The sequence below is a fragment of the Syngnathoides biaculeatus genome, chromosome 2, assembly GCF_019802595.1.
Source record: "Syngnathoides biaculeatus isolate LvHL_M chromosome 2, ASM1980259v1, whole genome shotgun sequence".
Classification (NCBI taxonomy): Eukaryota; Metazoa; Chordata; class Actinopteri; order Syngnathiformes; family Syngnathidae; genus Syngnathoides; species Syngnathoides biaculeatus.
The window spans coordinates 31,422,046-31,445,489 of record NC_084641.1 but is presented as its reverse complement, the minus strand read 5'-3'; the positions used below and the strand labels follow the sequence as shown (position 1 = coordinate 31,445,489).

At 40.3% G+C, this 23,444-nt stretch overlaps 1 protein-coding gene across 1 annotated transcript in view; it reads right to left on the bottom strand.

Annotated features, from left to right (window-relative positions):
- agrn (agrin) overlaps nt 1-23,444 on the bottom strand; it is a 174,368-nt gene that overhangs the window by 71,498 nt on the left and 79,426 nt on the right. The window contains exons 7-14 of the mRNA XM_061800472.1: nt 21,532-21,753; nt 15,214-15,411; nt 14,157-14,357; nt 8,293-8,435; nt 7,846-7,951; nt 3,588-3,698; nt 1,649-1,813; nt 42-185 (exon numbers count right to left, since the gene is read on the bottom strand). Of these exons, the coding sequence (XP_061656456.1) occupies nt 42-185; nt 1,649-1,813; nt 3,588-3,698; nt 7,846-7,951; nt 8,293-8,435; nt 14,157-14,357; nt 15,214-15,411; nt 21,532-21,753 (1,290 nt within the window). The remainder of the gene's footprint in view (nt 1-41; nt 186-1,648; nt 1,814-3,587; nt 3,699-7,845; nt 7,952-8,292; nt 8,436-14,156; nt 14,358-15,213; nt 15,412-21,531; nt 21,754-23,444) is intronic.

Genomic DNA, 23,444 nt, shown 5'->3' with positions numbered 1-23,444 from the left:
AGTTTTTATCAATTTAGTTTTGGTAATTGCCCATGTATTACCTTTGTCACAGCCATTCATGCCCATCTTGCTTCCGTCTGGACACACATTGCACTTCATGCCCTTCACTCCGGCCTTACAAGAGCACAGACCTGACATCTGCTCGCAGTCGTCACGCACGGACCCGCTGGCGTCGCAGTTGCACGCTGCCCGTGAATGAGGAGAGAGGAGAAGATTGATTAAAGAGCTGGTTCCTGCCCTGGAACTTCGCAAGACTGAGAGGCCACAGAACAAGATGAGTATGCAAGAAAAAGACAAAGACAAACACTCTAAAGACCAACAACAATCCTGTTGTGCTCCTAAAATCAGTGATATGTGCTTTTCTTTCTCTTGTGGGATCAAGTATTGGCATGCATCCCACTGCAATGGCTTGCTGTAGACAAACGTTCTTAAGGGGGGCTGAGGAAGAGCTCAGCTTGATGACTGATCTCCAGCTTTTGAAGCATTTGAACTTTGACACCTCAGGTGCAGGAAATAACAAGGATTCATGGGCGCTAACGCGGACTGCTTCAATACAAATGGACATTCATTCAATTAAGTGCGGTTGGACAAGACTATGTTGAGTTTCTTAAACAAAGACATGAGTGAGTCAGTTGTAAATTCAAATGAACTTGTTGTGATAATGTATTTCAATCCAAAGCGACAATTACATTAAAACATATCATTTTAAAATTAATGTACAAACCAAAATCCCAAAATATAACTTTTATGAGACCAGGCCACAAAACAATATTGTTCTTGAAAAAAAAACAAGTAAAATTGGTGTACTATTGTGTTACAGCTGTGGTTTCAATTGTTGCATTTTTCAAGGAGGGGTCATACTTTTCTTGAGTGTCTTAATGTCTTGGACATGACTTTATTACAAAAAAAAAGTAATGATAAAGGATGGAAGCAGACTTTTCACTCCCAATTTTGCTCTGCTGGAATTATTTATTTTTTACTGCATTTGAAATTGTTTAACCTGAATGGCTAATCTCATTCATTCATTTCATTTTTGAGCCTCTTATCCTCACGAGGGTCACGGGAGTGTCGGAGCTCATCCTAGCTATGAACAGCGGGAGGCAGGGTACACCCTGAACTGGTTGCCAGCCAATCACAGAAAGTAAAGTTATTAAAAAAAAGTAAATTAAAAGGCACATTTGCATATCCAGTAGAAGTTTCAAGGGGGCAGTCCTGTCTCAAACAAATGAAGTGGCTCATTTGCTGTGGTGCTCACACTGCACCCCATCTCCGGCAAGGCCAATACAGAGTGCTCTTTTTTTGTTACCATGACAACTGGGGACTGTGGCACTGGGACTAAGCGAGGTTGTTTGCTCAGCGTGGCCTGCACGTCATCGGCGGAGAAGTTCGGTGTGGCAGTGATATGATGTAAATTAGCAAAACTCTATTGATACAATTCAGCAAAATGCAGAACAACTCACTTACATACTCAATTTCGGAAATATGCAGTTGTCCTTTTGTGTAACTTTACACTTGATGGTTAGGCAGGTATTTGAGATACCCAACTATCTAAAGAATAAATGTTCAATTTAATGTTATAAAACGTGCGTGTTGGACCCACGTGACTGTTGAGCATTGGAAATGGCAGGTACCAAAACAAAAGGCTTACGCGCGCAGCCGCTCATGTTCTCAGTCACAATGCCGCGGAAGTTCCAGAAGCCCGGCTCGCAGCGGTCACACTTCTGCCCCCCGACGCCCGGCTTGCAAGAGCACTGACCACTGGCTGGGTCACATGTTCCCTTGTAGGAGCCGTAGACATTACATCGGCAGGTGCCTGAGGACAATACAAAAACAACAAGGACAAAATAAATCCTTCAACAATACGTTATTTCAGGTACTTCTCCCACCGTGCAAGTTAAAAAGGAGCGTTTGTAGATTCAAGCAAGGCTCAATGGTGCTCAAATAGATGGGGAAAAGAGTGAGTTTAAATCTCACCTAAATCTAAGCTTACCCCTATTTCAAATTGTTTTTCATCCATACTCATGGAAACAGTCGAGAGTTTACAATCGACACTCATCAACTTGTTTTTTCATTCAGTGGATTTCTGGTGTACAATTGAGGTGGTCTCAAGGTTTCCACTGTAAATATATTACAAGCTACTTGTACGTTATCTCACTGACACAATAGCTAAATTAGTTGTTGTGGTTGTATAATACGAGTACTTTCCAAGGTCGAAATTACATCAAAGGTGAGTTATGTTTGCCATCTTGTCACACTATGCATTGATATGCCGACTGGAAATTAACATGCCACGTTACACCAAATGAGGACGTGCTACATGCACAGATTCTTTTTTTTGTGTGTACCAATTAGAAAAGCTATTGTCAAGGCTTTTAGTTCACTTATAATTAATTTCAATTGAGTGAAGTAAGACATCTTTTGTCAGTGATGTAAATCAATTACTTTTACTTGAATTGGGATGCAATTGGCACATAGTTCCAAGAGTGTTTCATCTGTTAATATGTTAACTGGATGTAATATTATTGTAATTATTATGTATTATTATTATTTGTTTAACCACAATTGACGGTAGATTAATTAACAGGCTTGACTTTGGAACAGTCTATTTATATCCTAATTTTTAGAATGCGCTAAAATGTCTGGAAATACAGAAGCAAAAGTCTTCCCTTACTTTTTAATTCACATTATACAAAGTAATCCACATAATTTTTTTTGCTAGTGTAGAGCTGATGTTGGTGACATAAATGTACATGTAAATGTAAAATTTACTTACTTTTATGTTATGTGTTTGTACACACAGAGCTGCGGTCTAAAGCTCTTATAAGGCCAATAGGAAGTTTTTTACCAATACAAATTAGGACGATCAAGCATTCTGGTTTGTAAGCATCAAGGAAAAGGATTTACTGTAAGAACACAACCACAAATAATACTGCACTTTAAGAATTGTTTTGAATCCCGCATACATCCGAGAACTTTCTGGTTACATAATTTTACCCTTCTAACATAAAGAAAAAAAAGAGTCTTAAGTTGGAGCACTACAGATCAAAGCAAAAAAAAATTCAGGATCCACACCAATCCCCTATATTTGAAATGTCACGTGACCAAACCTGGGAAACAGGTTAGCTGATTTCCTGTGTATGCTACGCTAACGAGCATGACTGCAGTTTGATGACATGATGGTTTGAAGCTCTACTCACTTATGTTTTGTTGTTTTCAAGGTGCCGTCAAACTAAAATTAAACACATGGATATCCTTTATATATATGAATACGAGCTGATATACGTAAACACCAGCGAAGCCTACACCTCGATTGAATATTGTCCTCTTTGATGCCTCTGTAGTGACATCTTGTGTTAAGCAAAAGACAATTTTAAAGTTCCGTTTGGTGCTTTGTCACTGTCCACTTCACTATTTACCTGAGCTGGGAGGAATCAAATGGTGAAGTAGGTTCCACATATACCGGATTCAAAACGCTAACCAACATACAAAAACAATGATGACATCATTTGATCTGATGACATAATATTGTTTTTAAGTTGTGAAAATGAAAAAAGGCCACAGCAGAACACAGAGGAGGACTGACTCACTTGGACAGCCAGCCAGCCCGACTCCCAACGCGGCTGTAAAGTTGTCGGCACAGCAGCCGTACACAGACAGAGAGCAGTGCTGGGACTTGGTGGGCTCCGGGAGCGATGTGGCTGAAATCACAGATGAGGTGGGAAACAAAAGGGAAAAAGAGGATGAGGGGGATGTCTCCGTGAGCGAAAGAAGAAAATGTCATTTGTGTTGTCAGTTGTTTGGAGGAAACAGAGATTGAGATTGGCTCAAGGGGCAGAGATACAAGGCGGGGGGGCTCCTGGTCAGCTTTTAGATGAAAAATTCTATTGGTGACTTCCGCGACAATGGGTCAAAATTGGGAGGGGGAATGATGCTATTACCTGCAGCGAAAACAATGGTGCAGCTGACATTTACTACCTACTTGGAGGCATGTTCTTCATTTGTTCCTGTCAGATAGAACAGGATTGAAAATACTGCCCTGCAGCCAGACAGACATGCAGTAATACAGTAATACAATACAGTAACGCTGTGGGATTGCCAATTTGTGTGGAGCTTCATTGTTTAAGGTAATAGCCTTCAACCGAGCAACCGGCAGTAATAAAAACAGATATTCAAAAAAAAAAAACCAAAAAACAGGACCATAATTTACCATACAGGTGCAAGAAAAATGGGAAGCGCCCTTACCAGATTCATGAATTTATTTTCAAGTGTTTTTTCCCCCGATGTAATACATAGCAGTGTTTAAATAGCAACATTTTTGGAATAAATGGTCAATCCATCCATTTTCTCAGTTGCTTATCCTCACAAGGGTCGTGGGAGTGCTGGAGCCTATCTCAGCTACCTTTGGGCAAGAGATGGAGTGTACCCTGAACTGGTTGCTAGCCAATTGCAGGGCAGATGGAGACAAACAGCTCCACTCACAATCATATCTAGGGGCAATTTACAGTGTCCAGTTAATGTTGCATGTTTTTAGGATGTGGGAGGAAACTGGAGTGGCTGGAGAAAACCCACATAGGTCTGGGGAGAACATGCAAACTCCACACAGGTGGGCCGGGATTTGAACCCCCGTCCTCAGAACTGTGAGGCCAAAGATTCCACCAGATGCTCCACCGTGTCCTTGGTCCCCAATTCTTTAATCCTTAATCTTATCAACCCAGTGTAATTTTCCATCATGTGTCTCCTGATCCCAAACAGCGCTGTCAGCTCCTCGTTTGACATTTTGCCTTTGTGGGAGAGAATGGCAATTTTGGCTTACAGGATGGTTCTGCAGATGTTTAGATTCTGCCTAGCTCTGTGGCAAGTGGGTGGCCATGTGTTGCATGAAAATATACGATTTATTATTTTTTTTATCGAATTATCTTTTACAATTTCTTTAGCGTCTATACTATTTATAATAGTTGAAATCTGCCTAGCAACAAGTGCCCGTGTAAAAATAATCAGCAAAAAGACTCAAAGCAATTATCTTGATCTGTACACTGCTGCACCAGTGAGAAGGCGAACATTTCTTACACCGAGTTTATAATAAATTAATGTTTTTTTTCCAGTTTGTGTGATTGACAGTGAAGTATTTTCATCGGAAGATAAATTGGCATTTGAAAAGCACATCTGACCGTAAGTGTTGTAGTTTTCCTGTTCTTCAGCATACCTAAGTCTTTTGTACTCATCCCATTTAATAATTATTTAAAAAAAGCCAAAAATATCATTCAAATCATCCATCCAATGATCGATGCCAAGTTTTAAAGAGCGAAATCAAGTGGTACGGACAGACTTTCTCCCTTTCTGTTTCTTTTTCTTGGCTGCTCATTTGCTGTTGGGGAGGCTGAAGATATTGGAGCCATAAAGCACAATGCCTACTGGTGTGAATAGGAGCCTCGGCCTAATGGTGATGGCTGGACTAGCTCCTTTTTCCAATGCTTTTCCAGCTCCAGCGATGGGCATTGGTCACAGTTCATTTCACTTGCCACTTCCCTCCACTCAATTAACATATCTTTACTGAGCCTATTAGGTCAAGTAGAACTTGGAAGTTCTTATGTTCTTACTGCCCTTCAAGGGTTTTCACTCTTCAGTTGGAATTGTCTGGTCGAACTGTGCTTATACGATGACACGTGGTGCTACCCTCAACCTGTTGGGGTCTGTTGCGTTGCTTTCTCTGGCTAGTCCCTCAGACTTAGACAAAAACCCTCAAGCAGATACTGTAAATTATTTTGGGGAACACAGCTGGTTTCAGGAACATTGATAAATTTGAGTACTAAAACATCCAAAATAATAACATTGCATTGGGTGCATTGGAGATGAGTTGCATATGTTTAATTTTAGATTCTTACTTTACTTATAACATTACAACAATGGTAAATTGGTCTATCTTATTAAATTTGAGTGACGAAACAGAAGTGACACTGAAATTTTTTATCACCTTGAAGGTAATTTGCTGTGCATAGGCTTCATCTTGTGTTTCATGTCACACCATATGCTGAGTCTGTGTTTTTTTTTTAAACAAAATCACAAAACAAAGAAAAAAAAGCTGACATTTGTGTAGATTCAAATTCCAAAGTTTTGTGGGACATTGGAAGCGTATTTTTTTTTCTCCAAATATTTAGTCATTTTCCAAGTTGGACAAAGGTGCAAGGTAGCTTTGACATTTGACTTTCGATATGTTTACTTGTTGGCCTGTGGAAACTAAACTAGAAACAATTGAATTTGATACGGATTTGCAAGCAAGTTATAAGGATGAGTTCAAATAAGAGGCAAAGGCAGCAGTGTTCTTTAGAATACCTAAAACACAGCTGGGCTTTCCATGCGCTGCCAAGCATGTTTTGATGCTTCTTTAGTTGAGGTCAAATGAAGTTTCTCCCTACATAGCTAATGCGAAGGCCAGTGAAATTCCCCAACATCCAAGTTTCATAGTTTTGGCCAATGGGAGGGGAGAGCTCGGCGCTCTGGTGCCTGCAGAGGGCTCCTTGGAAAAGGGATTGATTATCCGTGGATGGAAGAAAAGCGTGACAGTCAGAGCCTAAAGAGGCCAGCTCAGGAAGGAGAACAATCTCAAGGGTTGGCTGTGAAAACACCGGCAATTTTCCCTCTCTCTCCATCTTACTCTCTTTTATTCCCATGCGGAATCAAATAGGCTGAAATGATCACGTGAACTCTCTAAGTGGCTTTTGCTCTGCTTCAAGTCACATCCAGAACATTGATCTCTATATAACTTTGGAAAGAAGAAGACGTTGATGACTTATGCAGTTTAGCGGCCGATTCCGACGCATCCAACCTCATTTAGTTGGAGACCAAAGACAGGGTGTTGATCCGCCCGTCAGAAGCCAAAATATAGTGTACACCCTATGTAAGATATTAGGTAGAAATCAAGTACTGTCGATTAGAAAAATGGTTATTCCCAGCAGATGTTGTATCCTTGACAAATGCATATAAACAGTGGGCAGGTATATCATAAGCCATGTTAAAAATTTGGAAAGGTGGTCAGAATAGAAGGATAAATTACATTTGTCCAGTTATATTGGAGGGCTGAAACAAAAAGACAAGCAACAAAGTCAGGGTATATTGCGCCAACCTAATTAAAAATAGGATTACTTGTATTTGTACCTTTTCCAAAGATATTTGAGTAACCTGTAATTCCTGCTAATTATTGTAAACTATCATTGAAGATATTCATCCTTGTGACCTGCAACAAACTGGCGACCAGTTCAGGGTGTAGCCCGAATTTTGCCCGATGCCAGCTGGGATAGGTTCCAGTGGCCCGCGACCCAGACTACGATGAGCCGTGTTGAGAATGGACTAAACCCTTTATCCTTATTTAGGGTGGCAGGTTAGCTGGACCCAGTCCCAAATGACTTTGGGTGAGATGCGGGGTACAAGCTGAACTGGATGCCAACCAATCACAGGGTACATGTAGACAAACAACAAATCACAGTCATTTTCACACAATTTAGTCTTCAATTAACCGAACAGGCATGTCTTTGGAATGTGGGAGGGAACTGGTGTACCTGAAGAAAGCCCACAGAAGCATGGGAACACACAAACTCCACACAGGAAGGCCTGAGTCGAGAGTTCAACCCCAAACCTCAAAGCGGCAAGGCAAGGATACCAACCACCTGTCACCTTGTAAGTATATTCAAGTGAAAGTTCCCAACTCTTTGCTTTCTTTTGTCCTAAATCTCAACAGCAGTATCCAGAGTTTTACTAATCATCCCCCATGAATGGATGACATGAGAGAGTGAGAGGGGTGGGATGCCAATGACAGTGAATGGCAGTGATGCATTGAGAAGATGCACAGACCTGCACACAAGCCCAAGTGCTGAATTGTCAACTGCTCTTGTTTCTCACATCTGGCTTTCTTCAGCTCGCACTCATTGCTGTAGGTTTTCCCATCTGAGCCACAAACCTACGTGTAAAAAAAACAGGTAAGTTGTACTATATCTACCTGTATATCCATTGTATTTGTATCATCATGGTAGGTAGCCACAGTAAAAAAAAAAAAAGCGGATATACTAGTCATGATTTTCAATTAATTACCTGTAGTTACATTTTGATTTCATGTCACTAGGATAATGAATTTAATATATTTTAAAAATTAATGGTTAAATGAACTTGATGATATTACCTGCATTTGTCAAAAATGTAGTTGTGGTTTTTTTTTGGGGTCGAGTTCACCTCATTCACAAAACATGACTGAGATGGTTATCAATTTATTTCATAATTCACTCAAAGGGAAACAATCCCTACCTCGACATGAGGTACAGTGTGGCAAGTGAAGTCGCACACGCATCGGTCATCCTCAGCATCTTCGTCCAGCGAGCCTCCAAATAAGCGACAGCGGTCTTGTTCGCAGCTCTCCGTACCAGACCCGGAACCTCCGGAGCCACAGTCTGCAAGAGAATTATCACCAGCATAGTTTTAAGTCGCATAGGTGACGTGAGATGGCCGCCGATCAACGACTCATACGCAAAAGGTTTTTACAATTTATAATAAGGAAAAGAGGAAGGGCTTAAGTTTAATCCAATATTGTATTTGTATAACTTTTAACACTGATTAACTTTTCAGAGCTTACCTGTTAGAGGTTTTGTCACAGCCTAAATTGAATCCCTGGAGTGGATTAACACTACTTTTTTAATGGGGAAATTAATTTAAAATAAATTGAGCCCCCTGCCACTGATGGTGTTTAAGTTCAGAGAGTCTCCAGAAACGAGCTTGGCCTCCAACTGTGCAGAGAAAAAAAATGGTGGAAAGTAGTGCTTGATGACTGCCTGCTCTCAGATATGAAAATGGAACTAAATACCACATTGAGTCAATCGACTTCTTCAATTTTAATTAAATCTCCCAAGACTCTTAAGAAAGTTGTCTTAGTAGCTCCTTCACAGTGACCTTGGAAGGAATTTTATTAGTTCACTTCTATAAGTCAACGAGGTGCTCAGGTAGGCCATATGTTGAACAACACCCCATAATTCAGACCATGACCATGACCAGTGGGATCACAAAACTGCTGTTGCAGATGCTGTATAAACTTTAGCACACAGCGATAAATCCAAAGTCTTAAAAACGGCAACGAAGAGGAGCGAAAGAGAAGCTGGAGGACTGTTGGGGGACTCGTTTAGGGGAAACAACAAACCTCGAGTAAAACTCCTACAGGAGGTTAGGTAGAAAGCGTATGAAGGCAGGGAATGAAAAGGAGTCATCTTGGAAAAGATGGGAGGAATATCAGATGGAGAGCATATGTGAGGGAAGCCCCCTAGGGGGAAACAGAAAGTTCATTGCAAACAAATTTCTTGACCAAAAAAAAAAAGGGGAACATCTAACTAAAAGCTTTAAATGCAGTTGAATGGCCCACCCCTAACCAAAAAAAAAAAAAAAAAAAGAATTAATTGTGGTATGCATCTGGACTGTGCACAGTAGCCCACCACCACTTGCTTGTTTTGATGACGTTTATCACAAAAGTTTTGTAAATACTAAGTTACATACATTTAGCAAGATTATTTCAAAAATGTTAAACTGGCTACCGGAAAAACCAGGAGCGGTGGGGCTTTGGCCATGGAAGAACCTAATAAATACCATAAAATCAGGACAAGCGTTGCCTCATAAAAAACCTATAACCTTAATACAAGATTACTTGGGTGTTGCCAAGTATCATGCAAATTCGAACCTTCGAATTTAAATCGGGACAAGTAAGAAGACATTCTTCCAGATACATTCTATAAAAAGTCAACTGAGCAGAAAGAGAATGGAATAACAGCAGAGGCATTCCAGGGTTGGCCACTTGTGCCTGCAACATTGCATGCCACCTCAGCAGTATACAAAAGAAAAAAATGCAGACCAAGCCAATTTGTATTCCGCTCAAGGCTGCTTCTCCGAGACAAATAAATAGAAGAGATAAGACACTGGGATGGAATATCGAAAAGTGAAAGGCAAACAGGGAGTCCTAATTAGCTTTTGCTCTCTGATGTGCCCACCGCGCAGCTGGAGAACCTTTCAATTAATGCGTGCCCAACCAAGATGACTACATCAGCTCGGTGCATTGTCCATCCAGTCACTGTTACTCAATCTGGTTGAAGCCCTCCGTCTATTTAGCCAAGGGAGCGCTATAAAGATGCAGTGCTGAAGAAAAGGAGAGAAAATAAACAGCATAGAAAACAGGCACGCAGAAAATAAATCATTTTGAGCACTTGACAATGTCAATAATGGAGGAAGATGTTTTTGTCTAATGTGTATCCAAGTGCATAGAAGTGTACAAGGTAAAAGAAGACAAAATGAGCATAAAAATATCCAGTCCACCTCTTTAGTTTAAAAAAACAGTGTCATGTGTCAGACTCAAGATTACCTCGGAATTTAGGGGTGAAAAGCAAATGGCTCAATTTGCTTGCTGTACTTCCAATCAAGTCAATCAGACAGCCCACTAAACTAAAGCACTACTATAGTATAGAGATGAGTAAGTACAGTACTTATACAGTATATACCATACATGTACAATATTGTTAAGGTAAAAAGCTTGATTGTACTTAGAAGCCAGGACAACTTCAGTGTGAAATCAAACGGGTGATAAATTTTCCTCTCACGTGGACAGTAGGGAAGCTTTTATTTTTCATTACTGACAAATTAAAAAACAGCAAAAAAAAGTTAATTTTTATGCTTACTGCCCTTTGTTCAGTCCAGCAAGACCAAAGATTTTTTTTCTTTCATTCTGACTCAAACAACCACCAGAGTTCTGTAAAACTCATACTTTTGATAGATAATGGTGCATTAAATAATGGATGGTTTCTTTCGTAAAGTGAAAACATAACCTGTATAAAAAAACTGACATGAAATCATAGTAAGCCACTTATAAATATAATTATTTTTCTTTGCTGAAATAATGAATAATAAAAGACTTGTTTTGACAAATTTTTATTACTTTATTCAAAGTCAGAAGCTTAAGTATATTTTATTTGTATTTGATACCATTGCATTCAGATTGTATGACTTCGGTCAAAACCTTTCATGTCACAAGCTTCTCACAATACTTGGCACAAATGATGACCTATTCCTCCTGAGAAAACACTGGTGTAACTGAGCCACGTTTGTAGGCCACCTTGCTCACAGAAGCCTTTTCAGCTCACAACCCTTTGCAGGTCTACCCCAAACTCAGTTTAGTAGCATTTGGATACCCATCTCTCAGATCTTAATTTTGTATCTTATTGCACTGACAAAAAAACCCTCTTAACTTCAGGGAGAAATGAGAAATTTACTTTTGACTTCCACTGTCCCACAAGCAATCTAGATGCTGAGGTTAGCAGTTGACACAATATTACATATCTTCAGTGTTGCCATCTTCACTGTTCTCACTCTCAGCCAAGTAACTAGCCAACCAAACGAGGAACTAAAAAAAAAAAAAAAAATTGAATTCACTCTAGTACTCTACAAGTGCAGCACTCACAGTCTCCTGAAACTGAAACAGAAACTGCTTGACTGCTCACACAGTTGAAGCTTTAAAATTTTGCTGACTATCAAAGCAAATTGAGGAGAAAATGAAAAGTCTGAATCCTAATACTAAATACAACATTGACAACAAATCAATGTACTTCTAAGTGTGATATCTGTGCCGGAAACTCATCCAGCGGTCGTCCCCTGCCAGTCCTTTTCTATTTCCAACTGTACACTGCACATCCGGAGGCACCGGTTTGGTAAACCAGGGGTTGTGAGTTTGTATCTAACTGGGGCCTCTACTCCCCAACACCGGTTGTGTCAGGAAGGGCATCTGGCATAAAAACTGACAAACAAATATGAGCGTTCATCTGAGATGACACGCTGTGGTGACCCCTAACGGGACAAGCTGAAAGACACTAGACACTGCACATCCAATGATGGCTGATGCAAATCCAAAAACTAGTGGGCAGAAATCAGGCTCAAAACAAATATAAATTGCAAAGTCTATGCCCAACTTAACGATTCAACTAACTGATTGAGTGACTGACAGGCTAACTGAGATCTACGCAACGCTAATGATTATAATGAGTAAAAATCATCCTGCACTTCTTATGAACAGTTTCGAAAGGCGACACTAGAAAGACAGGTTTTGTCTTCTCCCTGCAGGGAAACCTATCGATCATATCCAGTGCAAGACCTGCCTGTATCGTTTTTCTTCCCAAGGGGCCAGATTATTTGATAAAGAGTGCAAAATGGAGAGAGACAAGAGTGGGCAACATGCCAGGCAGCAACGGTGAGCGAACACCCCAAAAAGAAACAAGATTCTATTGTGTGAGCCTCTGAATGAAAATGAGCAAGTAATGGAAAGTGGCGGATGCTCGGGGACAGTATGAACTAGGCGTAGAATGAAATTGAAAAACTAAGCCATCAGGCGGCATGACCTAGTGTGGAGGCCCCCCGGGGGAGGCGAAGGTCTGTCTGTCTGATGCAGGGCCACTACCAGACAATGTGGATGGAGTGGGAGATAAATGCCAGAGTGTGGCGCAACGGGAAACACTTGCGAATTTCTTCATGCTCTACATACAAAAAGGGTCACTCTCTCAGTCAATGCAATAATGTTAAATCTACCACAAGAGGCTTTGGCATCATGAGTCGTCCCGCAGGCCCCTGGCCGATGTGGTAGACAATGGAGAAGAAGAAAAGGAGGGTGTCAGAGAAATAATGTAGGAAAAAAAGTAAAGAAAAGAAAGATTGTGGCAAGCTGTAAAACTAAGTGGATTCATCTTACGTCTCTTTGCACCATCTTCCACCTGCCCCCTCTTTTCTCTTCTCTGCAGCTACCACCCAAGCCTCTTCCTGGCAGGTGTAATCTGCTCCCCTTCACACGTTTTTCTGCTCGCTGTGATCACCCACAAGCCACGAGGGGAACGGTGTGCCACCATCTGCATGACAGCCAGAGGACAGCTCGTCGCTCCCTGCTGAGTCGCGCTTCAGGAAGGGAATGTGATATCCCCCCTGGCTCTGTCGGCACTGACACAGATATGATTTGCTCACTGAATTAGATCTAATTCATACACACGACACGACACTAACTACACTACACTAACTGAACTACAGGCCGAACAACTCTGTAAAATGCACTGGGAAAGACACTGGATAGAAGGGCTTCTAAAATGAGTCACAAACAATGGCCGACTTTATTAGTCACAGCACAAACAAATTGATGGTCATCTACAGTAGTAAAAGAGGTGGTCGAGAAATTGCATGGCACCAATTAAACAGATACGTGCAATGACAAAAATTGTAATTGTATATTTTGTGACACTAATTGTGGAGCCTTTCCTGTAGGAAACCAAAAAAAAAAGGATTTGTGACTTTTGTCATGACTTTCACAAGAACAGAAACAGGACTATGTAACAACAGAAAAAAGGGCCAATGTTGTCAATGCCACCTTCCTCAAGAAACCAGACTGTCAAACTTTGGACATTATCTCCATATTATCTCTTTTAAAAGACTTTGTAATTGTCTGTAATTATTTATTTTTGTATTATGAGTTTATAATTTATTCCCCAAAATATGCCTCATGCCAACCAGCTCATCCAAATAAAAAGTGCTGGCTTAAATATTGTACGCAATTAAAATGCAGTTGTTGATAAAGCAGCGACTACAAATACATGGTTGAGTATTTTTTTGCCATATCATAGTTATTGTCATGGCAACCTTCCTTGAAATATTATGATATAATTTTTAAACTATACTGGCACAAAAAGTGTAAATAAGCCAATCAATGATTCCACTTCGCTTGTATTTTGTTTTTCTGAACTGCATTTGAAGGATTGGGCTCCTATTATTTGTTTACTCATATTTTTAGATGCAATTTTGCTTTAGCGGATGTGATTGAATCTTCAAATTTGCACAACAAAAGAAAGAAAAGTATGTCAGAATTGTTTGTAAATGTCCTACAGACAAGCACTTAATCAGCCAGAGTTAATTGCAATTCCTCATGATGGGTATCATTTATGTGCACAGTTGCAGCTCATTCTCTCTCATTAGCATGCGGTTGGCGGCATGTGAGCCCATTAGGAAAAAAAACAGCACAGATGACTAACTACTGTACTTCAGGTCAGCTGATTAAGATATTGACACATCTTAAGCAACTGAATGGCTGATGCAATTTAAACTCTATTTCCTACCTTCCTCGCAGCTGCCGACTTTCGCCACGCCGATTTTCTTCTTCTGCATACACGAGGAGAGGCGGAGTTCACACTCGTTCTCATAGGTGGTGCCGTCACTTCCACACACCGGAGAGAATGCTTCACCCAAGCATTGTGGGCAGTCGCACTTACTTTGGACACAGCGAGCGCCCCAGGCGCACACAGTGTCGCCACAGGTTTCTGAACAACACATAAGAGAAGAGACATGCATTGTCTGTAAATAGTCCTGAAATCTTACTTTAACTTACTAGACTTCACCTAGACCTTTGACTACTTTCACAAAAGTGCATTTACCAGCTGCAGCTCATGTTCTGACCAGAATAAAGACATCAGAACACATTACTCTTGTGCAAAAGTCTACACAGAATTGGCTTGAAAATTCTGCTATCTATCTAGCTGTCTATAACTAACTAACTGTAACTGTTTTTAGTAAGCTGTCATTTCAATTTCATTTACCCGTACTGTGTTTTTAGCTCGCTGTTTTTAAATGCTTTTATTCATGTAAAGCACAATAAGTTACTTTGTGAATGAAATGCGCTACTATAGCCATTTATATTGCCTTGTGTACACGTGGCAGGAGGCCAGTATACGCACTGCAAATAATTGGTCCAGAGAAAGAATCCAAAGGAATGATCATTATTACAAGATTGTTTGAAAATCTAGATTAGTAGTGACCCGAAAAGATGCCAAATTCTGCCTCTTTGCTGCAATCTCCAAAGCTATTGGAAGCAGAATGAAATAAAACTGCAAAAATTTGCAGCGCCACAGTGGAATAGTGGTATAGTATAATAGTAGTGACAATAGAATTTCCCATTATTAGCACTTTTGCAGTGCATGGAGAAAACCATTTTGTTGATAATAAACATACCGACTGGATTGTCTGGGCTATTTGCACTTGTCTGCTTAAAAATGTAGTGGTGAAGAAAAACAACACTATTTTAATCTTTTAATCATGATATTCCATTTTCCCTCCAAAGTTATTCATTTATAATCAGTTCTAAATCTGCCACAATGAATAAAAGCGTGCACTACTTACTGCATTCTCCCTGGCTGACCACTCGCAGGTCCATCTGTTTTTTGCAGGCCCGTACGTGTAGCTCACACTCGCTGTTGTAGGTCGAGCCGTCACTACCGCATACGGGTTGGTGGGACTCCACACACTCTGTCGCACAAACACACTGGCCGCTCTGGGCATCGCAGATCGCCCCGAAAGAGCAGTTGGCACAGGTCTCATCTACAAGAAAGTTTTCATCAGATTCATTTGGTGGCCTGTAATTGTCCTTTAAAAAAAAGGGTGTGTAGCCAATGCAGCAGGAACAATTAGATTTTAATAGGGATGCACATTTTTCACAGTGATAGGAACATGCAAGGAAAGTCAGTTTCAGGCAAATTCTGTTCATTTGGCCAAGAACTATGAAAATAAAAAAAGTCATGGGATGAAAAAAAGTTCTTAACAGCTATAACTTTTTTGAATTTCATATCTGAGGACATTGCTGGGAAAGAAAGAGTCCTAAAAATTCTCCAGAGCAGAGTTGGCATTCGTGAGGACATTTATTCATTTACTTACTAACTACCGTGGCTGTATAATGAGATCAAACTCAAGAACAGGTAAAAGTTTTGAACTTTCTATGCAAAACGTAACACATTGACTCAATCACTCTTGAGGGCTTTCTAAAAAATTGACTGGCCTGGTTACTGTTTTTAATGATAGCTAGATACAGGTATTGAAATGCAGGGGTAAAACTACTATATGTTCCCCTATTTATCTCTATCTCTATAGTGGGTCGGGAATGTTTCACTAGCGATAAACCGGGATAAATGTTAGTGTATATGTTCAAAAAAATAAGTATTCGAAGCAGAGCTGGCTATCGTTACAGCTGCACTCAGATCGGTGCCGCCATGAATCAGGAAGTGGAGGCGGCGAGCGTTGTCCGTTATCAAGTATGTGTCCCGATAGCGGCCTCGCCTTTTTATCAGCCGCTGTGGCCCTCAGCTGACTCTCCGTGAGAACTCATCCTCAATACAACTTCAACAGTCACAAATATTCCGCAAAGGAAGAGCAGTTAAATTTGTTTTCATGGCTCTCATGGTGACTACGTGATTGTCTGGCCTATTTGAACACATTAACTAACTTGGGAGCATTTGTATAAAGCAAAACCTCAGATAAAAGAAAATGAAAAGTGATGCAACAATGTAAGTGTAGCTGTGTGTTCAAAAGTGCAAAATCTAATGTACATAATTATTTGATAAACTGTTAGGTCTAAGTGTTTGACGCAGGGCAGGATTGATTATTTTCCCAAACAGACTAATAAAATGGATTTGAAATAAACCGATCAACCTGTGATTGAAGTTGTTAGTTGTGGTTCACACCAGGGTAGCGAACTGTAGTACAAGTGTGACCACTTACACAAAACCTATTTACTGACTAACCTAACCCGCGACAGTACCTACCAAAACAAGCTTGGAATTCGCTCTGGTTTGAGCCTATTCATTATTTCTCCCTCCCACTATTTCCTATTTCCTGCTATTGGCGCGACTTACATACCACACTCTACTGTTTGTGTCATTTATAAAATGTGTGAGAGGGGGTAAAAAGTATCTGGTGTCGCGTAGGTTGTTATTTTTTCTTATTCTCACATCATTCAGCTGTGAGCGCCATCTGTTTTGCTAAAACTACCGCATACGAATGAACCCTATCCTGAGGGGAATGTTATATCCCGCTGAGGTGTCTATTAAGCAAACACACCTGTCCCGGCCCACCGAGACAAGGCGACGAGGTAACTTGCCACTAAAAATGCCAGAGGGGAGACGATTTAAGGGGCTTGGCTGGGATTGCAGGGTTAAAATCTCAAGAGTAGTAATGAATGTCACTCATATTGCTTTAAATTTGCACCCGAGTTATAAAGATAACTAACGTTTGTTTTTTGGTTTTTTTTGGGGGGGGAAGACAATCATAGTGGATTGCAATGTACACAAACACACACAAACCCAAGCACACATATATCTTCTTTTTACTTGGACTTGTCTATTTCCATCTAAGCCGATCTCGTGCATCCTCCTCTCTAACACCCACTGTCCTCATGTCCTCCCTCACAACATCCATCAACCTTTTCTTTGGTCTTCCTCTCGGTTTTTTGCCTGGCACCTCCATCCTCAGCACCCTTCTACCAATATACTCACTCTCTCCCTTCTGAACATGTCCAAACAATCGAAGTCTACTCTCTCTAACCTTGTCTCCAAAACATTCAGCTATGGCTGTCCCTCTAATGAGCTCATTTCTCATCCTATCCAACCTGCTCACACCAAGCGAGAACCTCAACATCTTCATTTCTGCTACCTCCAGTTCTGCTTCCTGTTGTTTCTTCAGTGCCACCGTCTCTAATCTGTACATCATGGCCGGCCTCACCACTGTTTTGTAAACTTTGCCCTTCATCCTAACAGAGACTCTCCTGTGACATAGAATACCAGACACCTTCCGCCAACTGCTCCACCCCGCTTGGACCCGTTTCTTCACTTCCTGACCACAAAGCACACATAGATATATACTGTATATATTCCATCAAAATCTGCTCATGTGTTTTTCACATCTGATGTATTTACATGGTAAATAATTAGATGTAATAATTCCATGAATACATTACGTCAATAATTACAGTCCTAAAATTGGCACCAAAAAAAATGTGTCCAGCGTAACTTCGGAAACCTTTAAAAAAACCTGGGTAATGTTCACCATAATAATGAATGGAAATGAAATTAATTTGTTGGAGGCCCAGAAAGAAATTATGTTTACTTATTATTTTAATCATTGTGTGACAGCTGCCAGCTGAGACATGACCTGAGCCTGCTAGTTAGCCATCAGATAGCTGTCGGTAGCGGAAAAAAATACATTTTTTGTTTCACCGCCCTGCAGTTACTAAGATGTTTTTCTTTATTTAACCTGCCTCTTTATTTGTGAGCACCTACTGCATATTAAGTATCTTTGAGTGTTAAGAAATTAGCCACACATTTTTTCTTTTTATTGTTCTTCATCTGTGTCTTCTTGTTCTACTTATACTTTTCTTATTATTATTATTATTCGTTGTTGCCAGAATAGTGGTAGTACAATGGTATACATGGCAGATTTTGCCAACCAAAACTGTGCACCTTGGTCACAAAAGTGAACCCCATTATCGTGTTTAGCTGGGATTTGCTTTTTTTCAACGGTAATAAATGTAGGCTCCCAAATAACACTATCACGGCAGTTTTCCCTTACTTTAACGCCATTTTGAGGGCAAATTTAGACCAGAAAATAAAGATAGCTGAAACGTGTAACACTTACATGGCAAAAAAAAAGACATAAAGCCTACAGAAAAAAGTACAACTAAGCCTGAGATAACGGTACAAAATTTTGTTCAAAAAAATTTAATGTGGGTTGTCCATGAACTGAGCTTTCAGTTGTAAATTTAAGTCTCTTTCTTTCCGGATCATAAACATTGTTAGTTCGAGAAATAGCCTGAAATAATTAATTGCGATTACGGGAAATAATTTGCGATTATACCGAGTAAAGCTGTGCAAACAGCCAAAAAATACGGCCATCGTTCAGCAGATGGATAATTCCTAGCAAACCAATTGCTCTGCATTTTTTTACAGCTCAACTGCCAAAAAGCAAAGAAGCAACCATCCACTGGACTGGATTCCACAGTGGGCTGTTGCTTTGTCAAATAAACAATTATTCATGAGTGCAGACACGTCATTGCCCAGTGGCGTGGCACCAAATCTGTCAATCTGTCAGCCAGCAGAGGGTCTAGTTTCAGTTCTTCTTGCCATCATACCTGAGACAAAAGTTAAAATTTATGGAGAGCTATTCAAGGGCTCTACAAAGGCAGGCATTGAGGGAGTAATCCACGTTAGACCTCGACAACAAAATCCCTCTATCTGCTCAGTGCAGGGAAAACATCAGACTTGTCCACACATTGAAAAAAAAACAAACCCTCAAGTAAACAATCACACAAAGTGGTTCCAAAATTAAGGTGAATGTGATGTTACACCTGAAAAGTGAGAATAATCCTCCTGTATTGATCACTCTGGTTGGCCCTCTGCACCCTTATTCAAGAAGATATTCATTTTCAGAATATGCAGAGCAAAAATCCATCACGGTAAAATGCTGTGATCGGGATATTGAGCGAGTGAGGTCGGGGGAAAGGGCTAGGGTGTAGCGCACAATAACTGGCGTACTTAAGCTTAGTCTGTGTGTGTGCGTGCGTGTGTGTGCGTGCATGTGTGAAGTGAAAGGACAAAAAAAAAAAGAAAAGAAAGAAAATACTCAATCAACAATGGAGCCTGTGGGATAATTGGCCTGCCAAGATGGCATCCAGAGTATTCACTGAGTAGCTTTAACAAGCTGTAAATCTCTTCTTGGGACTGTGTGTCTGCAAAGTGTATCTGTAGATAGTTATTCTACTTTAAACTCCATTGTCCCCTGTGTGCAAATGATTAGCTGATGCACCGACACAGCCAGATAATGCCAAGTGATTCATGTAGTCAATTACACACAAGTATGCTCTGTGTTATCTTTGATTGGGATTATAGTGCAACACACCACTTAAAGGTCAAAGAAAGAAGTAAGTTTACAGAAGGGCTAAGAGACAAGAGTTTGGCCCGTGTTAGAGAACATTGCATTTTTACATTTTTCTTTTTTTAGATCAATCGCCCTACATGTTGCATGACTGCATGAAAAACCAAAGAACTCTTTGCCGTACTAGACACATTTGACCTCTCTCAACATATTAAGAGTCCAACTCACACTCAAGGTCACATCTTAGACCTGGTCATCTCTAAGGATGTTGAGATTCTATCAATTGACGTGAAGGATATGGCTATTTCATATCCTTTTTGTGTATTTTTTTAACTACATATTCTTCAAAAAGTTCTAACAACATCAACATCTACTAATAAAAGGTACATACTGTAATTTCTCATATATAATGCACATGTTTTTTCCAAAAACATTTTCAAAAAGTCAATAGAGCGCATTATATTTTGGTAGGGATGAAAAATAAAAAATACAATCACATTGTATAGTCGTATACAGGTACATATAGTGGTAAAAAAGAAAGGTATACATATACATTTCGAGATGATATTCGATGTCATATGTTTCACATTTATATAAAGTAAGTATCTTTCGGCTTGTCCCTTTCGGGGTCGCCACAGCGTGTCATCTCAGATGAACGCACATATATGTTTGGCACAATTTTTACGCCGGATGCCCTTCCTGACGCAACCCTTCTCAGGGAGTGGAGGCCCCAGTGGGATACGAACCCACAACCCCTGGTTTACCAAACCAGTGCTCTTACCGCTGAGCTACAGGGCCTCATATGTTTCACATTTATATATATTACGATAATGTGTGCCACCAACCTGAAAGCTGTGACCTCCTTGTTTAGCATTTTATCTCAAATAAACTTGACTATTGGAATGGTCTAAGACAATCAGAAGAGAAAAAAGGGAGGCAAGCGGGGGTGAAGCAGAATTTAGCTATCATGCTGCAAGAAATTGGAATATGTTGCCCCAAGTGTGAGTGTTTTCAAACCCAGATTAAAAACTCCTTTTTTCATGCGTTTTACACTGTTCTGAAGTACAGAGTTCGATCCCAGCTCCGCCTGTGTGGAGTTTGCATGTTCTCCCTATGCCTGTGTGGGTTTTCTCCGGGCAATCCGGTTTCCTCCCACATCCCAAAAACATGCAACATTAATTGGACACTCTAAATTTCCCCTAGGTGTGTGTGTGTGTGTGTCTCTCTCTCTCTCTCTCTCTCTCTTATATATGTATATATATATATATAATATATATATATATATATATATATATATATATAGACACATACACAGTTTAAACCGACTGGTAGTGCGATGAAATGGAAAAGAATCTGTTGTGCAAATAGTGCAGGTACTTCACAAGCACATGAGAGGCTAGTATTGTTGGATGTGTGTTCACGCTGAAATGAAAGTACAAAGCAAATTAACAATTCATGTGACAATTATTCTGAAATTAATTTAGAAATAAAGGTCTATTCTAAACCTTTGACTTATTAAAATAGACAACAAAACTTTTTATTTTACAGGCAATGTGAAGTTCAAAAGTTAAGAAGTTACCCAACTTCTGTCATCGTGACTTTGTTTTTGCATTCATTTGTTATAGCCGACATCTTTTGAATACAATACAGCTAAAAATACAACATCAGTTGACTAACTCCAGTACACATTTGTACAAAATACGACTAACTTCTTTTCTGCAAAGCGACAGCATAATGCATGATTCCCTGAGCTTCCCAGCAGCAGCCTTTGTTTAGTCAGTTTAACATGCAGACACTCACCGCAGAGTCCTTTATGCTGAATGTGGATGGCTTTCTGCAGAGCGCAGCCCATCGCTCGCATCTCGCAGGGGCTGCCATAGCTGCTGCCATCAGATCCGCACACAGGGTCTGACGTCTGGGGGCAGGCTTCCAGGCACTCGCACACGGGCTCATCATTTCTGACCACGCAGACTGCGCCGTGATGGCACACCTTATCCAAGCAGGGACTTGGTGTGTGGAGATCTAAAGGCCAACAATCCAGAAGACAGTATTAGAATGACACAGTGATGGGGATTGGTGATATCACACAGAGGTTGGAGAATGGTCTTGGGTTAGAACAGGGAAAGGTGACAAGTTGGAATAGAGCTACACTGAGCGTTGTTAAAAAGAAATGTACGGGGTGAAAGAAATACAACTATGCTTTCTGATACCTCACATTCCTGTCATTTGTTTTCCCATGTACCTATCCCAATATATTCTGAATCTTTGAGGGGTCTACTCAAAAACTGGTGGCATTGAGAAAAGCCAAGAGAAAAAAAAATGCTGCCCTGCGGCAAAGCAAAGATGAAGCAGCTTATGAACAATGGTTGCGCAACCGCATAAACGGCGGAATTGATTGACATTCCCAATGTGCCCCTTCAAAGGCTTCCATTTGCATCTCAACGAGAGCCCTGGTTTCACCCAAAGACAGTTAAAATATTAAAATACAGAGAACAGAGAGATATATACAAAAATAATGAGGAAAAGAAAGAAGAAAGAGGTCTGGTTAATAATTTAAAAAATGGCGAGCTCCTGGGCAGAGGCAGATATGAAATGTGAACATCACAGAGAGGTGTTGGCTCCAGTCTCTCCGCTTCCACTCCAACACAGCTTCATTAAAACAAAGTTTTTTTTCTGCAATGACAGTTCTGGGAAGATGGGTGTAGGTGGGGCAGACACGACCCGAGTTGATCAGGAGGGTAGGAAACCCGAACAGTTGTTTGATCGGAGCCTGCTGCCCTGACTCGGTCAATTCTTTCAAATCTTGAGATTTAAATGGAAGCATTAGATTGAGATCTTGCAGTGGGGTGGTGTGCACTTTTGCATCGAAAGCGTGCAAGAGGCGACTTTCATCATAGGCCGCAGCAATGAAGGATGGATCCGTCTGCCGAAAGTGGTGGGTCTACAGGTCAGAGGAGCAAATAAATCTCGTAGAAAAATTGTCAGAGAATCCTCAGAGTGACTAAAGTCTTCATTCTCTATCCCTTCATTCTTTGGTGTTTTTGTTTGAAGGTGTGGAGGTCAAGTGTCTCTATTTTCCGACATGAGTGCAACCATGATGGGATTAAATAGATCCGTACGATAGTATGCTTGTGGCGTAAAGTAGTAACACGCTACATTTACTCTGTTACATTTACTCAAGTAACATTTTCCATGAACTGTACTAGTCAGAGTACTTTGAATACACCGTAATTTTTACTTTTGCTTCAGTATTACTGAAGGATCAATATCTTTTTTCTGTTGCAATGATTGACATGCTGTTCGCTACTTTTATTTTATTCATTCTTGCATGTGTCTATTTTTAAACTCCGTCTTCGACTCCTACAAAGGGCGCCCATTGCACCAATCAAATGGGATCACTAATGTCATTTGACTCTGAGTCACCAATCAGATTACAGAAGGCAATCACATGACTGTGACATAGCCTTCGCACCAAATAAAATTTAGTAATTTTGGGGTGAGGGGTGGAATCAGCCTTGCGACTGTTTATTTTACATTATATTTGTATTTATTTATTTTCATTATTAGTTTTTTTAGCAAAGACTACATGAAATAACCGTAGATGTCCTGTTCATTCAAACTGTTCTCCAGCGAATTGATTAAGATTCTGTGAGGAAAAACTGTAACTATAGAGAAAAAACACCCAGACATTTTCTGGTTGAATTGGGGGGAAA